The sequence below is a fragment of the Microcaecilia unicolor genome, chromosome 1, assembly GCF_901765095.1.
Source record: "Microcaecilia unicolor chromosome 1, aMicUni1.1, whole genome shotgun sequence".
Classification (NCBI taxonomy): Eukaryota; Metazoa; Chordata; class Amphibia; order Gymnophiona; family Siphonopidae; genus Microcaecilia; species Microcaecilia unicolor.
In genome coordinates this window covers 717,742,371-717,762,044 of record NC_044031.1, presented here as the reverse complement: position 1 = coordinate 717,762,044, position 19,674 = coordinate 717,742,371, and the positions used below count along the sequence as shown (strand labels likewise).

The following is a 19,674-nucleotide window of genomic DNA, read 5'->3' as shown; positions in this document are numbered from 1 at the left end:
AAATTAAAAAGAGTAAGACCATTCTTCCCAAGGACCGTCTTCCGTAATCTGGTACAGTCTTTAGTACTCAGTCATCTAGACTATTGCAACTCAATCTACGCAGGCTGCAAAGAGCATATACTCAAAAAACTCCAATCAGCCCAGAACACGGCAGCCAGACTCATATTCGGAAAACCAAAATACAAAAGTGCAAAACCCCTACGAGAAAAGCTACACTGGCTCCCACTCAAAGAACACATCATGTTTAAAGTATGTACCCTAGTTCACAAAATCATCCATGGTGATGCCCCAGCCTACATGTCAGACCTGATAGACCTACCACCCAGGAATGCTAAAAAATCATCTTGCACATTCCTTAATCTCCATTTCCCCAACTGTAAAAGTCTAAAATACAAATTAATGCATGCATCAACCTTTTCCTATATGAGCACACAATTCTGGAACGCGCTGCCACGCAACCTAAAAGCGATCTATGAACTGACCAACTTCCGAAAACAATTGAAGACCCATCTCTTTGACAAGATATACCACAGAGATCAACACATGTGAAACTCCCCACATATGTCCAGAAATGTTTTATAATGCCTTTTGTTATATTACTATCATGTATTCTATTACCATGCAACCCCAAATCCTTCTGTAATACCAAATATCTACTCTCTTCTTACTTCCACTATCCATGATGTATTGTAAGCCACATTGAGCCTGCAAAGAGGTGGGAAAACGTGGGATACAAATGCAATAAATAAATAAATATATTACAATATACCACACCGATATTGATAGATATCCTCTATTTTGATCAATTATTTATTAACACATAATTGACCAATTATAGGAGAGTAGAGTGATGCCCAGGTTATGCTGAAATTGTGTTACCATGGATGACATTAGTCCACAAGCTGCACAAATTCCCAAGAGGTTGTAGACTGCAGATCCAACGATGGTGCTAACACCAATGTCTCCCTTTGTGACAAATACTCCTATAATAAACAAAAAATTACTATGTTATGGGCAAGGACATCCCCTTTGTGAAGAACATGTAAAGGAAGTACAAATTCATGGCTTGATACCTAGAAAAACAGTGACCAGTTCAGGGGCTGAACTACCAATTGCCATAAAAGTTGCTCCTGCGACGTCCTGAGAGAGGCCAAGATCTAAGGGTAAAATAGAAGAGAAAACACCTATAAAAGTTCTGCAGGATCTCAACCATACGTTTGTCCCACTTACACTTTGCAAGTTCCTAAAATAATGTTTTTTTTACCTCAGCTTTTTTTTCTCTGAGCATTTATTGAACGTGTGTTAGAGAGGAAGAACCGAATGTTACACGAAGAACTGATAGAAGCTGACAATTTTAAAATTGTTTCAAACATTAGGGTCTGATACATAAAATGACTTAAGCGGACAGGATATGCTCCTTACTGTTTACATCGCCTGTCTGGGGCTAAGTAACTTGGAGGGGAATAATCGAACGGCGCCGGCAAAATAGATTGCCGGCGATCTATTTTGGAGGCGCTGCAAACAGCTGGCCGGAACCGTATTATCGAAAAAGATGGCCGGCCATCTTTTTTTTCGATAATACGGTTTAGCCCGGCCAAATGCCGTGGAGTTCGCTGGGTTTGAAATGGCCGGGTTTGTTTTTCAGCGATAATGGAAAGTTATGTCGGCCATCTCAAACCCCGGCCAAATTCAAGGCATTTGGCCTTGGGAGGAGCCAGCATGTTTAGTGCACTGGCCCCCCTGACATACCAGGACACCAACCAGCCACCCTAGGGGTCACTGCGGTGGACTTCTGAAAAGCTCCCACGTGCATAGCTCCCTTACTTTGGGAGCTGAGCCCCCAACCCCCCCCCCAACCCACTACCCACAAATGTACTGCACCCACTAAAATTGCTCCAGGGACCTGCATACAGCCTCTAGGACTTATTGCTGCTGTATAACTTTGGCACACCAGTTCACATCTGAAAACTAATCTCTCTGAAAAAGTCCTTTCTTGCAATAAAGGGTATGATACATACCTGTAGCAGTTGTTCTCCGAGGACAGCAGGCTGATTGTTCTCACGACTGGGTGACGTCCGCGGCAGCCCCCACCAACCGGAAAAAAGCTTCGCGGGACGGTCGGCACGCAGGGCACGCCCACCGCGCATGCGCGGCCGTCTTCCCGCCCGTGCGCGACCGCTCCCGCCAGTTGAATAACTAGCAAAAGATGAAACACACAACTCCAAAGGGGAGGAGGGAGGGTAGGTGAGAACAATCAGCCTGCTGTCCTCGGAGAACAACTGCTACAGGTATGTATCATACCCTTTCTCCGAGGACAAGCAGGCTGCTTGTTCTCACGACTGGGGTATCCCTAGCTCTCAGGCTCACTCAAAACAAGAACCCAGGTCAATTGAACCTCGCAACGGCGAGGGTACAACAGAAATTGACCTACGAAGAACAACTAACTGAGAGTGCAGCCTGACCAGAATAAATTCGGGTCCTGGAGGGTGGAGTTGGATTTACACCCCAAACAGATTCTGCAGCACCGACTGCCCGAACCGACTGTCGCGTCGGGTATCCTGCTGGAGGCAGTAATGTGATGTGAATGTGTGGACAGATGACCACGTCGCAGCCTTGCAAATCTCTTCAATAGTGGCTGACTTCAAGTGGGCCACTGACGCTGCCATGGCTCTAACACTATGAGCCGTGACATGACCCTCAAGAGCCAGCCCAGCCTGGGCGTAAGTGAAGGAAATGCAATCTGCTAGCCAATTGGAGATGGTGCGTTTCCCGACAGCGACCCCTAGCCTGTTAGGGTCGAAAGAAATAAACAATTGGGCGGACTGTCTGTGGGGCTGTGTTCGCTCCAAGTAGAAGGCCAATGCTCTCTTGCAGTCCAATGTGTGCAACTGACGTTCAGCAGGGCGGGTATGCGGCCTGGGGAAGAATGTTGGCAAGACAATTGACTGGTTAAGATGGAACTCCGACACCACCTTCGGCAGGAACTTTGGGTGAGTGCGGAGCACTACTCTGTTGTGATGAAATTTGGTATATGGAGCATGAGCTACTAGGGCTTGAAGCTCACTGACCCTACGAGCTGAAGTAACTGCCACCAAGAAAATGACCTTCCAGGTCAAGTACTTCAGATGGCAGGTATTCAGTGGCTCAAAAGGAGGTTTCATCAGCTGGGTGAGGACGACGTTGAGATCCCATGACACAGTAGGAGGCTTGATAGGGGGCTTTGACAAAAGCAAACCTCTCATGAATCGAACGACTAAAGGCTCTCCAGAGATGGCTTTACCTTCCACACGATAATGGTAAGCACTAATCGCACTAAGGTGATTCCTTACTGAGTTGGTCTTGAGGCCAGACTCCGATAAGTGCAGAAGGTATTCAAGCAGGTTTTGTGCAGGACAAGAACGAGGTTCTAGGGCCTTGCTCTCACACCAAACGACAAACCTCCTCCACTTGAAAAAGTAACTCTTCTTAGTGGAATCCTTCCTAGAGGCAAGCAAGACCCGGGAGACACCCTCAGACAGACCCAACGTAGCGAAGTCTACGCCCTCAACATCCAGGCCGTGAGAGCCAGGGATTGAAGGTTGGGGTGCAGCAACGCTCCGTCGTTCTGCGAAATGAGAGTCGGAAAACACTCCAATCTCCACGGTTCTTCGGAGGACAACTCCAGAAGAAGAGGGAACCAGATCTGACGGGGCCAAAAGGGCGCTATCAGAATCATGGTGCCGCGGTCTTGCTTGAGCTTCAGTAAGGTCTTCCCCACCAAAGGTATGGGAGGATAAGCATACAGGAGGCCGGTCCCCCAATGAAGGAGAAAGGCATCTGACGCTAGCCTGCCGTGTGTCTGAAGTCTGGAACAGAACAGAGGCAGCTTGTGGTTGGTCTGAGAGGCGAAAAGATCCACCGAGGGGGTGCCCCACTCTCGGAAGATCTTGCGTACCACTCTGGAATGGAGCGACCACTCGTGCGGTTGCATGACTCTGCTCAGTCTGTCGGCCAGACTGTTGTTTACGCCTGCCAGGTATGTGGCTTGGAGAAGCATGCTGTGCTGGCATGCCCAGCGCCACATCCCGACGGCTTCCTGACACAGGGGGCGAGATCCGGTGCCCCCCTGCTTGTTGACGTAAAACATTGCAACCTGATTGTCTGTCCGAATTTGGATAATTTGGTAGGACAGCCGATCTCTGAAAGCCTTCAGTGCGTTCCAGATCGCTCGGAGCTCCAGGAGGTTGATCTGCAGATCCTTTTCCTGGAGGGACCACATACCCTGGGTGTGCAGCCCATCGACATGAGCTCCCCACCCCAGGCGAGAGGCATCCGTCGTCAGCACTTTCGTGGGCTGTGGAATTTGAAATGGACGTCCCAGTGTCAAATTGGTCCGAATGGTCCACCAGAGCAGTGAAGTGCGGCAGCTGGTGGAGAGGCGGATGACATCTTCTAGATTCCCGGTGGCTTGGAACCACTGGGAAGCTAGGGTCCATTGAGCAGATCTCATGTGAAGACGAGCCATGGGAGTCACATGAACTGTGGAGGCCATATGACCCAGAAGTCTCAACGTCTGCCGAGCTGTGATCTGCTGGGACGCTCTGGTCTGCGAAGCCAGGGCCAGGAGATTGGCGGCCCTCGCTTCGGGAAGAAAGGCCCGAGCCGTCTGGGTATTCAGCAGCGCTCCTATGAATTCCAGAGACTGGGACGGTTGGAGATGGGACTTTGGGTAATTTATCACAAACCCCAGCAGCTCCAGAAGTTGAATAGTGCACTGCATGGACCGGAGGGCTCCTGCCTCCGAGGTGTTCTTGACCAGCCAATCGTCGAGATATGGGAACACGTGCACTCCCAGCTTGCGTAGGTAGGCCGCTACCACCACGAGGCACTTGGTAAACACTCGTGGGGCAGAGGCGAGCCCAAATGGCAGCACACAATACTGAAAGTGGCGTGCGCCCAGGCGGAATCTGAGATACTGTCTGTGAGCTGGCAGTATCGGTATGTGAGTATATGCGTCCTTTAAATCCAGGGAACATAGCCAATCGTTTTTCTGAATCATTGGCAGAAGGGTGCCCAAGGAAAGCATCCTGAACTTTTCTTTGACCAGGAATTTGTTCAGGCCTCTCAGGTCTAGGATGGGACGCATCCCCCCTGTTTTCTTTTCCACAAGGAAGTACCTGGAATAGAATCCCTGCCCTTCCTGCCCAGGTGGTACGGGCTCGACCGCATTGGCGCTGAGAAGGGCGGAGAGTTCCTCTGCAAGTACCTGCTTGTGATGGGAGCTGAAAGACTGAGCTCCCGGAGGACAATTTGGAGGCAGGGAGGCCAAATTCAGGGCGTATCCGCACCGCACTATTTGGAGAACCCACTGGTCGGAGGTTATGAGAGGCCACCTTTGGTGAAAAAATTTTAACCTCCCTCCGACCGGCAGATCGTCCGGTACGGACACTTGTAGGGCGGCTATGTTCCCGTGGATCCAGTCAAAAGCCCGTCCCCGGCTTTTGCTGTGGAGGCGCAGGGGGCTGCTTAGGCGCACGCTGTTGACGGGAACGAGCGCGCTGGGGCTGTCCCTGTGCCTGACGAGGCCTTCGGGCCGGCTGGTTGTACCTACGCTTTGCAAAAGAATAGGGTGCAGCCTGCCGTGCCCGGGAAAAACGCCCACCAGTGGGGGCGGATGCTGAAGGCGCCCGGTGGGAGAGCTTGTCGAGAGCGGTTTCCCGCTGATGCAGTTGGTCCACCATCTGCTCGACCTTCTCACCGAAAATGTTATCCCCCCGGCAAGGGACGTCGGCCAGTCTCTGCTGGGTGCGGTTGTCCAGGTCAGAGGCGCGCAGCCATGAGAGCCTGCGCATCACTATACCTTGGGCCGCAGCACGAGATGCCACGTCACAGGTGTCAAAAATACCCCTGGACAGGAACTTTCTGCATGCCTTCAGCTGCCTGACCACCTCCTGATAAGGCCTGGACTGCTCCGGCGGGAGCTTCTCGACCAGGTCCGCCAGCTGTTGCACATTGGTCCGCATGTGGATGCTCATATAGAGCAGGTATGACTGGATGCGGGTCACGAGCATGGAGGATTGGTAGGCCTTCCTCCCAAACGAGTCCAGAGTGCGAGACTCCCGCCCCGGGGGCGCTGAGGCGGTATCCCTCGAACTCCGTGCCCTCTTGAGAGCAGAATCCACGACCGCTGAGTCATGGGGCAATTGGGGCCGCATGAGCTCTGGGTCGGAGTGGATCCTGTACTGGGACTCTGCTTTCTTGGGAATGGTGGGGTTAGTTAACGGTCTCACCCAGTTCCGGAGCAGCGTCTCCTTCAGGACATTGTGCAGCGGCACCGTGGAGGACTCTCTAGGTGGTGATGGATAGTCGAGGACCTCGAGCATCTCGGCCCTCGGCTCTTCCACAGAGACCACGGGGAAGGGAATGGTGATCGACATATCCCGCACAAAGGAGGCAAAGGAGAGGCTCTCAGGAGGTGAGAACTTCCTCTCCGGTGAAGGCGTGGGGTCCGAGGGAAGGCCCGTAGACTCCTCTGAGGAGAAATATCTAGGGTCCTCCTCTTCCCCCCACGAGTCCTCATCCTCGGTATCGGACATTAGCTCATGTAGCTGAGTCCTGTACCGGGCCCGGCTCGACGTCGAGGCACCGAGGTCTCGGTGTCGTCGAGCGGTGGACTCCCGCGCCGGCGGGGACGGAGCTCCCTCCATCGACGTCGACGGGGACTCCACCTGCGTAGCAGTCGAGACCGGCACCGCAAGCGGCGGCGGTGTCGACAGCTCCGGCGCCGGGCTAGAGCTCGCCGGCGCCACAGTCATCGGCGCCGAGGGCGCAAGCACCCCCGGCGCCGGCACAGCCTGGCGCATCAGCCCTTCCAGGATCCCCGGAAGGATGGCTCTGAGGCACTCGTCCAGGCCCGCTGCCGGGAAAGGCGGTGGGGCCGGTAAGGGTGTCGGTGCCGGAAGCTGCTGGGAGCCAGGAGACGGCACCGAGGTGCCGGAACCCCGACGCGTCGGTACCTCCACAACCGACGGGGACCTCTCCTCTCGACGATGACGCTTCGGCGTCGACTCCTCTTCAGGATGCACCGAGGGCGTCCAGTGACGACGCTTTTTGTCCTTCTTTCGATGCACGTCACCGGCGCCGGAGGGCATGGAGGAGGAGGAGGTCGACCCCCCTCGGTCTCGAGGCACCGGGTCAGACAGGGTTCGGTCCCGTGGCTCACGAGCTGAGGGAGTGACCGGGGCCGACTGCCCACGCGGCCTCTCAACCCCACTCTCACCGGCGGACCGGCGGGCCGACGGGACCTGTTCTCCTGGGGTCGCTGCCATCGGTGCCGATGTCTCGGGCATCGATACCGGTACCGAAGAACCGGCCTTCGATACCGATGCCGTCGAGGTCGACGTCGAGGGGCCGGCGCAAGTTCCAAAAAGACGGTCCCGCAGAACTTGCCTCGCAACCTGAGTCCGTTTCCGGAGACCGAGACACAAAGCACACAACTTGAGATTGTGCTCCGGCCCGAGGCACTGGAGGCACCAAGCGTGGGTGTCGGTCTGCGAGATCGGCCGGCCGCAGCGACCACACTTTTTAAATCCACTCGGGACCTTCGAGGACATCGACGGAAAAATCGCGTCGGCGAAGTCAAAGTCGTCAATGGTGGCTAAAATCACACCACGAAAAAATAAACGACCGAGCGACCACTAGGCCGCAACGTAGCGTCCCCGCTGGAAGCGAGGGAAAAGGGGAGCGCGTGCTCCACACGCGCAGTCTTTTTTTTTTTTTTTTTTTGTAAAAAGAAAAGATAATAAAAGGAAATTAAATTAAATTAACGAAGCGCGATCCGCGTATACGCGATCGCAAGAATCCGGCGGCTGAAGTAGAGAGAGCGGCAAGGCACGACTCTCTCCAGGCGCGGAAAAAAAGGAACTGGCGGGAGCGGTCACGCACGGGCGGGAAGACGGCCGCGCATGCGCGGTGGGCGTGCCCTGCGTGCCGACCGTCCCGCGAAGCTTTTTTCCGGTTGGTGGGGGCTGCCGCGGACGTCACCCAGTCGTGAGAACAAGCAGCCTGCTTGTCCTCGGAGAACCATGTTTACTCACAGTTAACTGCAGATCAGAGGTTGTGCCCCACTGGCAAAGAGTCCCCTGGTACTAAGATTAGCAGTAGGTCAGAGCTGGCACAATGGTGTACAATGCCCTCTTTCAGCACCATGCAAGGTAAGAACTACGTTCTCTAACGTGGGTAACACAGGAAAGGGAACTAAAACTGGCTTACAAAAATGGCCACTACCGCATGAACTACAACAGGAAACAAAACAGGGCACACTCTGACCCAGTTAGCAGGGGGGGGGGGGGGAAAGCACCAGGGGAGTAGAGCCCAGTACCCTACACCCACCACAATGCATTGCTAATGTGACTCTGCAGGGCACCTAACAGAAAAGGTGTCACACTCACCCAAGAGCCACATCGCAACCAGGGAAAGGCTGTCGGAGGATACAACACATTCTGCTGTCATGGAGGTGGGTACGGCATTTGAGGCTGGCATATAGGCTGGCAAAAAAGGTTTTTATTTTTATTTTTTTAGTTTGGAAGGGGATTGGTGACTACTGGGGGAGTATGGGGAGGTCAACCCCATTCCCTCCAGTGGTCATCTGGTCAGTTGGGGCACCTTTTTGAGGCTTGGTCGTGAAAATAAAAGGACCAAGTAAAGCCGGCGAAATACTGCTTAACGACGTTTTTTTTTTCCATTATCGGCGAAAGCCGGCCATCTGGTAGCCACGCCCATGCCCGCCCATGTCCCGCCTTCGCTTATCTACCGATACGCCCCCTTGAACTTTCGCCGGCGAAGCGACGGGAAAGTGGCGATGCAGTCAAAAAGGCCACTTTCGATTATACCGATTTCGCCGCTTTTAAAAAATCGCCGGCCATCTTCCGATTTGTGTCAGAAGATGGCCGGCGATCACTTTCGATTATAAGTTGGATAGTAACATAGTAGATGGCGGCAGAAAAAGACCTGCATGGTCCATCCAGTCTGCCCAACAAAATAAACTCATATGTGCTACTTTTTGTGTATACCTTACCTTGATTTGTACCTGTCCTTTTCAGGGCACAGACCATGTAAGTCTGCCCAGCACTATCCCCGCCACCCAACCACCAGCCCCGCCTCCCACCACTGGTTCTGGCACAGATCGTATAAGTCTGCCCAGCACTATCCCCACCTCCCAACCACCAGTCCCGCCTCCCACCACCGGCTCTGGCACAGACTGTATAAGTCTGCCCAGCACTATCCCCGCCTCCCGCCACCGGCTCTGCCACCCAATCTCGGCTAAGCTCCTTAGGATCCATTCCTTCTGAACAGGATTCCTTTATGTTTATCCCACGCGTGTTTTCATTTCCACTACCTCCCGCGGGAGGGCATTCCAAGCATCCACTAAGTATTGCCATACTGGGAAAGATCAAAGGTCCATCAAGCCTAGTATCCTGTTTCCAACAGTGGCCAATCCAGGTCACAAATACCTGGCAAGATCCCAAAAAAGTACAAAACATTCTATACTGCTTATCCCAGAAATAGTGGATTTTCCCCCAAGTCCATTTAATAATGGTCTATGGACTTTTCCTTTAGGAAGCTGTCCAAACCTAAAGAAAAAGTCCATAGACCATTATTAAATGGACTAACTGGATAGTGCTGCTGAAAATGTCCGGTTAGTGTCCGTGCCAAAAAACCCCAGCTATTTCGGGAGTGTTCCGGAGGTCGGGTCAGTACTTGGCTGGTTAAGTGCCAATATTCAGCACCTAACTGGCCAAGGTAACGGCATAAACGGGCTCCTTTTACTAAGCGATGGTAAGCCCAACATGGGCTTACCGCTCTTTATACAGGAAGTACCACCGGGTTACCGTAGCAGCCCGGCGGTACTTCCCACCCCTAGCGTGCCATCATTTTTGGCGCAACAAAAAATATTTATGTTTATAGCACCGAAGTGTACCCGGTGGTAATCGGGCAGTGCCCAGTTACTGCTGGGTTAACACGGTAGCCCTTACCGAAACCTCAGTGGGTGGTGGTAAGGGCTGCGGTAAAAGGGGGCCTCGGCACACATGTAAAACGCACGCTGATGCCAGTGCTGGCCCCCTTTTGTCACAGCTTAGTAAAAGGGGCACTTTATGCGGTTCACCACAGTTGGTTAATTGCTGAATATTGCACTTCGGGGCCCTTTTACAAAGTGGCAGTAGAGAATGACATGGGGATAAAGTTTGTCCCCGTCCCCGTGGGTTCTGTCTCCGTCCCTTGCTCGGTTACCACCAGGTTAGCACGGGAGCCCTTACCGCCTCCTAAATAGGTGGCAGTAAGGGCTCTCCCGGAAATGGCTGCACAGCACGTGTACACTTATTGCACAGCCATTTCCTTGGCACACAGCAAGATTCCCTTTTACTGCAGCTTGGTAAAAGGGGCCCTTTAGCAGCTATGCTTTCACTGCCCCTGTATATCCGGAAATTCAATGCCAAAGCTGACACAACCTGACACTGAATTTCTGGACTTAATGCCAGGGCAGTCAGCAAAACGCTGCCTGCTCCTGCTGAATATCGGACCCCAGTTTTTTTGTTTAGGATTTTCTTGTTTCATACAGATCTAGTTTTTAAAAATATTTTTGCTTCTGCGCTATGTGTCTTTTTGGATGGAATTAAATACGATACTAAAGATAAAATAAGATAAATTGAGGATGTTATTGAAAAAATCTTTACAGTATTTTCTAATTACTTACATTCACTGAGGATCTCTAAAGAAGGCAAGAAATATTCATCACACACAATAGCCACAGCTAGGAACATGTAAAGAATGATTAAGATATAGATAATGATCCCTCCGTCTTTTCTCTCTTGTTCCGTGAAAAATCCATTGGGAAACTCTGATGAGGGTGAAGCGATACAAAGGGTTTCATTTTCTGAAAGGCAAGAGCAGAAAGACTGATAAGTCTTGCAAAGTTGAAGCTTTATTAGTACATTCCTAACTAGTCAATTCACTCTACTAATGGGATTCGATCTCTCATATTAAAGAGATTGCAGTGGCACATGCTGAGCTATTCAGCGTAGATTCTAAAAATAACTACTTTGTCTAGAGCTCTGTTACGACTGCTGTCAGAAAGAAATCCATTCTGATTATCAATGTTTATTAATCAAGTGCAGAAAGCATGCAAAGCGTGACTCGTGGAATTCTTTCCAATCCTTCTCTGAGTGTGTGTGTTGTATGTATATCTGTTTTGTGCGTGTATGTGTGTACTTTTAGTTTGTTTGTGTGTATCTTTGTGCGATGGTATATCTGTGCATATTTGTATGTGTGCATGCATCTTATCTGGTATGAAAAGTCATGTTAGTGTGTGTGGCGTCCTTTTACAAAGGTGTGCTGAAAAATGGCTTGCGGTAGTATAGGCGCGGGTTTTGGGCGCGCGACGATCCATTTTTTTTATTGCGCCTGTAAAAAAGGCCTTTTTAAAAATTTTGCCGAAAATGGGCGTGGGGCAAAATGGAAATTGCCACACGTCCATTTTGGGTCTGAGACCTTACCGCCAGCCATTGACCTAACGGTAAAGACTCACACGGTAACTGGGCAGTAATGTCCTTCACACGCCAAATGCCACTTGGCGCTCGTCCGTTATGCACATCTGAAAATAAAAAATATTTTTCAGACGTGTGTATCAGACGCCTGCCAAAAGTGAAATTACCGCAAAAGCCACACTGTAGTCGGGCGGTAACTCCATTTTGGAGTGCTTTGGGTGCGTGTAGACGCTTACGAGGCTTAGTTAAAGGACCCCAGTGTGTATTGGTGTTGGTTTTCTGTATGTCTGTGATCAGAGAGATGAGAGGGGAGAACTGTTTGAAAGGTACAATTCTGTATTTGCTGTGTTATACTGAATCAGTGTTTGCATGTTGCAGCTGTTAGAACTGCTTTTCCTTTTGGAGATGGGAGTGGCTTCATCTCTCTTCTGTCTCTCACCACATGCAGAAACTTCATTTCTACAGCACCTACAGTGCTCTGACCCTACCTATAGTCTTCTCACTGGCTGGATCCCAGCTGGGGGGGGGGGGGGGGGCCTGCGGAGCGGCTGCTCCCCCAACCAAATTCCGCCAGCGCCTATTTTTTACTCAACATGTTGCATTTAAAACACGTGCCGGCACTGGCAGAAGTCCGCTCTCGCGCCCTCCATGCCTTCAACCTGGCTCCTGCTGGATCCTACCCACTAGCCTCTGCTGCTAGGTACCCTGGAAACAGGCAGGGCAGCCTCACTCACATTGGGGGTGGGGGTGAAGAAAAGTTTTTAAACTCTGAAAAATGTCCAGATATGTCAGCCACCATTCTAGCTTCTGGATATGAATGTAAAACAATCTTGAATAAAACCAGACCTCCTTAGCTTTGAACACGTCTGACAGAGCTCCCATAAACTTTGAACCCTGAGTGTGTTCCTAGTTTGCCCATGTCATAATCTAGCTTCCTTGTGGCAAAAAATACTAATTAGCAGTGCACATAGGGGGCAAATTCTACATATAACGCTAAGAAAGCGCTATTCTATAAGCCATGTTTAAAATTAGGCTCAGATTATAGAATAGTGCTTATGCCCAGGAATCACACCTAACTTTAGGTGTGGCTATTTGCACCAATGGCCTAGGTGCATATCTGCGTGTTAATTTTAGGAACACCCTCATCCCATCCATGATACTCCCATTTCCACAATCCCTTTTTCTAATTAATGCCAATAATTGCTTGTTAAAAAGCAAGGGTTTAAAAGCCACTTATTGGTGTAAAGTAGCTTGTTATCCAATTAAATTGCACACACAATTTTTGATGACTTTTATAGAATTAGGGGATTAGCAACCAATAAGAAAGGAATACAATTCAGTCAGAAAGTTTCACAGTACAAATAACAAAAAGAAAATGAAATATATACCTGACTAACCCTTCCTTTTACAAAGCCGTGCTAGCGGCTGCTGCGGTAATGTCGACACAGCCCATTCAATGTGAACGGGCTGTGTCAGCATTACCACACAGCAGCCGCTAGCATGACTTTGTAAAAAGGTGTGTGTGTGTGTGTGTGTGGGGTAACTTAAAATGCATTATATCACAGACAGGGAATTAGTTCTAATTCCTGTGTATGCATCTCTGTTGTGTGTTCTGTGTGTGCATGAAATGTGTTGTCTCTGGGGAGTAGATAGGGGTGGTGGGGCACTTTATGGGAGGTAGTTTATTGGGGGTAGGAACAGATTAATGGACACTGGAAGAGTTTTGGGGGTAGATTTTGGAAATGGGGCACTTTGTAAGGTGGTGGAGTAATTGTGGGAATAGTGTTTAGGGATGAAATAGTTTGTGGGATGGTCAGATTTAGCTCACATTTCTTTCAGTACTAGTTCAAGGTGAGTTACATTCATTTACACTGGGTATTTTCCTGTCCATGGAGGGCTCATAATCTAATTTTGTATCTGAGGCAGTCGAGAGTTAACTGATTGCCCAAAATGACAAGGATCAGCAGCAGAATTTGAACAAGGTTTTCTTGGTTGTCAACCTGGTGCTCTAACCACTAGGCTACTCTTCCACTCCAGGGGAGCTAATTTTTGGAAGTGGGAGGCACTTTGGTGGTTGGTAGGAAGTTAAAGGGGGTAACATTTTTGGAAGTAAATCAATTTGTGGAGTGTTGAGATAGTAACTGGTGTAGTTTTGGGGGTGGGGCAGTTTGTGGTTTGCTGGTGTAGCTGTGGGAGCAAGTTGTCAGGGTGGAGGCAGTTTGTGAGGTGATGGGGCATTTTTTTTTTAGAAGGGCAGTTGCAAGGGGGTAATTTTTGTTCATAGATCATGGGGTACTTGGAGAGGGTAGTTTGGGGTGGGGGTGCAGTTCGCAGAATATAGTGGGACAGTTGGAGAGAGGTAGTTTTTGGACTGGGCAGTTAGAGTGGTGTAGATTTTGGGGGTTGGGCCAGAAGTGTAGTTAGGATTTGATAAGCCCAGGGAAAAATTAATCTGGGCTACTACAACAACATCTATCCCAAAAAGGGGCGGGGGAAGGGGGAGACCAGAGATAAGTAGTAGAAATATAAAGGCAAAAATGAACTGGAAACCTCAAGAAATAAGACTGCATGTATAGCAAAACTAGAGAAATATGTCATTAAAAATTTCTATTCCACCTAAAAACTAAGCGGAATACAAAATTACATACACAAATACACTAAAAATAATCCACATGAAACAAATAGAACAAGTGCCCATCAAAGTACTGTAGTATCATTTTCCCAAATTCCTGACGGTAATATCACTCCTCAGTTGAAGTGAGTTTTCAAAAGCTTCTTGAACTGTTTTGCACAACGACACAGTCTCAATGTTCCCGGTAGTGCATTCCACAAATGTGGATCAGCTACTGAGAAAGCAGTTGCACAAGCTTCTACATACCTTGTTACCATCAGACTCTCTGTAGCTAATCTCATTGCTGTCTTGGACCATAACTGCCTCGCTAGTCAGTAGACCTTCAGTATTTCTGATAAATATCATGGTGCCTTGGCATACAAACCTTTGTGAATTATTGACAAGATTTTATACTGCACTCGATACATTATTGGTAACCAATGTAGTTGTTTTAACAAGGGCATCACATGTTCAAATCTAGAAACTCCCAATATCATCCTTTCCGCTGTGTTTTGGACTACTTGTTGCGCGTATACTCTTGAATTAGCAATTCCAAGATATAAAGCATTGCAATAATCAAGCCTTGGCATCATATCCTGTAGCACAGTTCTAAAGCCACTCACAGATAACATTGGAGTCAATGTAGAAAGTAAACGCAACTGAAAAACTGAGGACTTTGCCACCTGTAATATTTGATCCTGCATCATCAACTATGAATTAGATATTACTTCCAATAACCACATCTGTGATTCAATCAGCAGCCTTGCTTCCCCCACCAACACCATCTCTAACTGCAAACATTCCTGATCTTTAATAAGAATGAGTTCTGTCTTCTGTAGGTTCAAAGCCAGTCTATTCCCATCCATCCATGAACCTACTTCTTTCATATAAAACATCAATTTATCTGATAACCATTTTAAACTGGCTTTTACCAGGAAAAAAAAACTGCACATCATCCGTATGCATTCAATAATGTACTCCCAATCACTCAAAAATCTGCCCTAAGGATGCCATATAGATGTTAAACAGCAGTGCCGAAAGAGAAGATCCCTGTGGGACTCCCTTTTTCACCAGAACAATAGGGGATGCTATTCCCCCACTCTGCACTTGCATCAGGGGCGTAGCCAGACACCCAATTTTGGGTGGGCCTGGGCCCAAGATGGGTGGGCAGAAGAACTCCGCCCTGTCCCACAAGTGATTTGGTCTCTCCCTCTCTCGCCTGCATGCCATATGGTCTCTCAAACATCCCCCCTTCCACGCATACCTTTTAAATAGCAGATTTTCACTAGCAACGAGCAGCAACTAATACACACTGCTTATGTTGGCCCCACAGCCTTCCCTCTGATGCAACTTCCTGTTTCCGCATAGGCGGGAATACATTAGAGGGAAGGCTGGTATGCAGGAAGGACAGTTGTTGGGAATTTTCAGCTGGTGGGGCTTGGGGATCCCTGCCAGACACTTCATAGGTGTGCTGCTACTGAATGGGCCTGAGCCCAAAGTGGGTGGCACCCTTGGCTACACCAGTGACTTGCATACTGTGACCTAATAATAATGATGCAAACCAGCATCATACAGTGCTGCTCACACCATACTCATGCAACTTATGTATCTAGAGGGACTAAACAAAAGGTTTGACCCTCATCTACCCCCTTACGGATAACATCCATAGTTGACAGAAACAGGGTCTCTACCCCATGTAGGGCTGTTTATGTGCAGGTGGTACAATTGCAGGAGGGTATTATTTGGGGATGTAACAGTTTGCATGGTGTTGGGACAGTTTCATGGAAGTAGCTTTGGAGGGGGTACAGTTAGTGGGGTGTTGAAGCTGTTGAGTATGGGAGTGGGGAAGTTTGTATGTGGGGAGGGTTGATTTTTTTGGAGTGGGACAGTTTGGGGGATTTAGGAAAGTAGAGAACAGGGAGAGGCAATTTGACAGAAGCAATTTCCTAACTGCTAAACTTCTATGCTACAAAAGCTGGATCTCCTGGGGGGGGGGGGGGGGGGGCTTATTTCTCAACAACCTTCAATCTAATTTGGTCCTTTTTCAAACTCATTATGTCTTTTCACAGTTTTTTTCCCTACATGCCAAGTTTCACCCCATTCTGTTAAATTTTCAGAGAATTATTTTCCTCCAAAGCAGAAGGATGGACAGACAGACCGACAGAAGTTCTCAATCCCTTTTATATAATTCTTTCCAACTTCCATAGGGCTGGAAAGAATGTTTCACTCAAACAACAGGTCAACAAAATTTAAGCATTTACTAGTAGAACCCTTATTTGTATTTTTAAATACTATCTTCTCACCACAAGCTTGAATTAAATTTTTTTTAAACATTTACATGAGACATTTCAAATCCACTCTACCACTTTTTATCTTTATATGGCCTCACAACTGAATTCTTACATTTCAACGTAAGCATTGTAAATTTTATTTCACTACGGGGGGTCTTTTATGAAGTGGTGGTAAGCCCAACGCAGGTTTACCGCCCTCTAGCGCTGGTGTTTACTACTACTACTACTACTACTACTTAACATTTCTAGAGCGCTACTAGGGTTACGCAGCGCTGTACAATTTAACAAAGAGAGACAGTCCCTGCTCAAAGAGCTTACAATCTAATAGACAAGTGAACGGTCGGTCCGATAGGGGCAGTCAAATTGGGGCATTCTGGATTCACTGAACGGTAAGGGTTAGGTGCCGAACGCAGCATTGAAGAGGTGGGCTTTAAGCAAAGACTTGAAGACGGGCAGGGAGGGGGCTTGGCGTAAGGGTTCAGGAAGGTTGTTCCAAGCATAGGGTGAGGCGAGGCAGAATGAGCGGAGCCTGGAGTTGGCGGTGGTGTTTACCCAGTGGTAATCAGGCAGTACCGCTGGATTGGTGTGGGAGCCCTTACTGCTACCTCAATGGATGGTGGTAAGGGCTCCCTCTCAAAATGGCCGTGGGGCAAGTGGTTCACTTGCTGCATGGCCATTTCTTTCTTTTTTTTTTTTAAGACAGCCTTTTACCCCTGCGGTAAAAGGGGGCCTCAGAGCACATCAAAAATATGCACTGATGCCAGCGCAGGCCCCCCCTTTACCACAGCTTGGTAAAAGGACCCCTAAATATCTATATTCAACTTCAGTAAGAAAAAAAGTACTAAATAGGAATTAAGTCATAATCACAGACTCTCCTACTTGACACTTTTGAGGAGTTTTGGGGAAAAATAGAAGAGACCAAAAAAAATAAAAATAATTAGCCAAGTAGCCTGAAAAGATATTAACATCTATGGGAAAAAGAAATGCCAGGATAGTATGAGATCCTCAAGGGTTTCATTGGAGCATTAAACGGTAGAGACAACATGCAAAATCGCTCATAGGCAGCTAACCAACCTGTGTCTCGGCGAGCTCTGATCAAACTTCGCAAGTTTCCTGCCGTTGCAGCTTTGTGAATCAGATGGACTGTGACATAAAGCAGGAGGGAGAGGCCCAGAAGACAGAAGCATATTCGCTGGCTAGTCCCCCTTTTTGGAAAAGTGCACTGGTTCATGGCGGGATCTCTGCCAGAGAAGACTGTAGCTTTTCTATGTCTCTGCCAAATGCTGAGAGAATGCAGATTAACCTGGATCATGTGAGGAGAAGACCTTGCTCCCCAGTGAAGAACCAATACTGCCCCAGCAATGGTAAAAAAAAAAAAAGAGGCATTTGTGCATGCATTCATCTGAGACAAGGAAGAAAGTTTTCAGGAGCTAGTGAACTCAGATGATGAGGAATCACAAGATACAGCAAATGTTTTGAGCACTCAGGAATCCCTTTTGTTGCCAAAGACATATACAACTTCTAAAAAGAAAGAATCCAAAAAATTGTAAGACAAGACACGTACTGTGTTACAGCTCTGGCTGCTATTCATTTTTAAAGCTGACTCTTTAATTAGTTTCTTCTAATTCTCTCATAAAAAGTGCTATTAATTAGATGTAACTATTGGGTATGCTTCTTGCCATCTGGTAAATTGCTTTCTTCACCTATAACTGCCATGAAAAGCAACCCATAACTCATGCTTTTAGTTAACTATAAATATTGCCCAGTAAATTTGGCTTTGAGGGCAGATGAGAAAACGCAAATGTAGATCTCATCAAAACCACAAACGTGTGCATGATTTAGAAATAGGATTTCGCTATCTTAAAATGTTTTGGACACTAAAATGTAGATTGATGACTGTACAAATAACAGAAAGTACTTAGTAATTGCGAACAAGGTTAGACTACTTTTAGTGGTCCGAAGGGGAAAAATAGAAGCTATGTAAGGTTATTGTTTTTAATCTCTCTCTCTCTCTCTCTCTCTCATTCTTTCTAAATCAACAGAAGTTGGAGAGAATTATAGAAAAGAGATAGAGAATGAATGTCTATCTGTCTGGAGGCAAAATAAGTCTCTGAAAATTGAATGGAATAGGTAGCATGTGGGAAAACCCAGTAAAGAGATACATCAAGTCTGAAAATGGGGCAAATTGGGGCAGGGGTTCCAGTGACCCCCACAAATACCCAATGCATTTTTATGGGAGAAGGAGATCCAGTTTCTGTAGCATCAAAACTTACATACAGTGGAAGATAGGAGTGAGGGAGTTTCTTCTTTAAAACTACCTTTTCCTGTTCTCTACTCTTTCAAACTTCCATATTGCCCCAATTATCCCCTCACACAAATTGCCCCACCACAAAAAGCTACCCCTACAATCATCCAACCACTTTGCAAACTGCCCCCATTTTCAATACTAATCCTTTTCATCAATCCAACCACCTCACAGATTATCCCTACCCCCAAATGCAATGTCTATACAACTTCCTCACCACCTCACTCACAAAAGCTACCCTGTCCTCTATAGCTGCTCTACTAACTTGGAAGTTGTCCCACACCCCAAAATTTCCCTCTATGTCAACTGCCTTCTTCCAAAAACTACTCCTGGCAACTGCTTCACCAGCCCTGACTGCCCCAATCCCCCAAAACTACCTTCCATAAAATGCCCAGCTCCCAAAATGTGTCCCACTCACAAATGCCCTACTACCCTCCAAACTGCCCCATTCCTAAAACTACCCCTTGCAAATACCTCATCACCTTGAAAAATTCTCTCACTTCTAAGAATTAGCCCCCACCACTTCTCCACCACCCCATAAACTGCATCACCCCAAACACTATCCCTCACTACTGCCCTATCTGCCTTTAAAGTGCCCTCATTTCCAAGAACTTCCTCCTTTAACTCTCCCACACCCTGTAACCTGCCCCAGCCCCCAATAACTAACCCCTGCAAACTGCCCAACACCACTAGCTATCTCTCACAGACACAACACATGCTGAGCCCACACAGAACATACTACAGACAGACAGACAGACAGACAGACAGACACAAGCACACACATACACACACGGGCACTGATAATGACCTTTGATCGACCTGCCATCACTTTTCAACTCACTGATTCCCGTAGCTGATTTTCACCAGCTTCATTCAAATAATGACAGACTTTTAGAAATTCCCTCTTCTATGCCCACTAGAAAACCACAAGGGAATCAACACTTT

The 19,674-nt window shown here is 48.1% G+C and overlaps 1 protein-coding gene across 2 annotated transcripts in view; it reads right to left on the bottom strand.

Moving 5' to 3' along the window:
• Nucleotides 1-17,791, bottom strand: part of SLC24A5 (solute carrier family 24 member 5) — a 70,153-nt gene extending 52,362 nt beyond the window's left edge. For both annotated transcript variants that reach the window (XM_030189523.1, XM_030189531.1), the window contains exons 1-4: nt 17,499-17,791; nt 10,733-10,912; nt 1,074-1,157; nt 880-983 (exon numbers count right to left, since the gene is read on the bottom strand). In XM_030189523.1, coding sequence (XP_030045383.1) covers nt 880-983; nt 1,074-1,157; nt 10,733-10,912; nt 17,499-17,736 — 606 coding nt within the window. In that variant the 5' untranslated portion in view covers nt 17,737-17,791. The remainder of the gene's footprint in view (nt 1-879; nt 984-1,073; nt 1,158-10,732; nt 10,913-17,498) is intronic.
• Between the last annotated feature and the right edge of the window lie 1,883 nt (nt 17,792-19,674).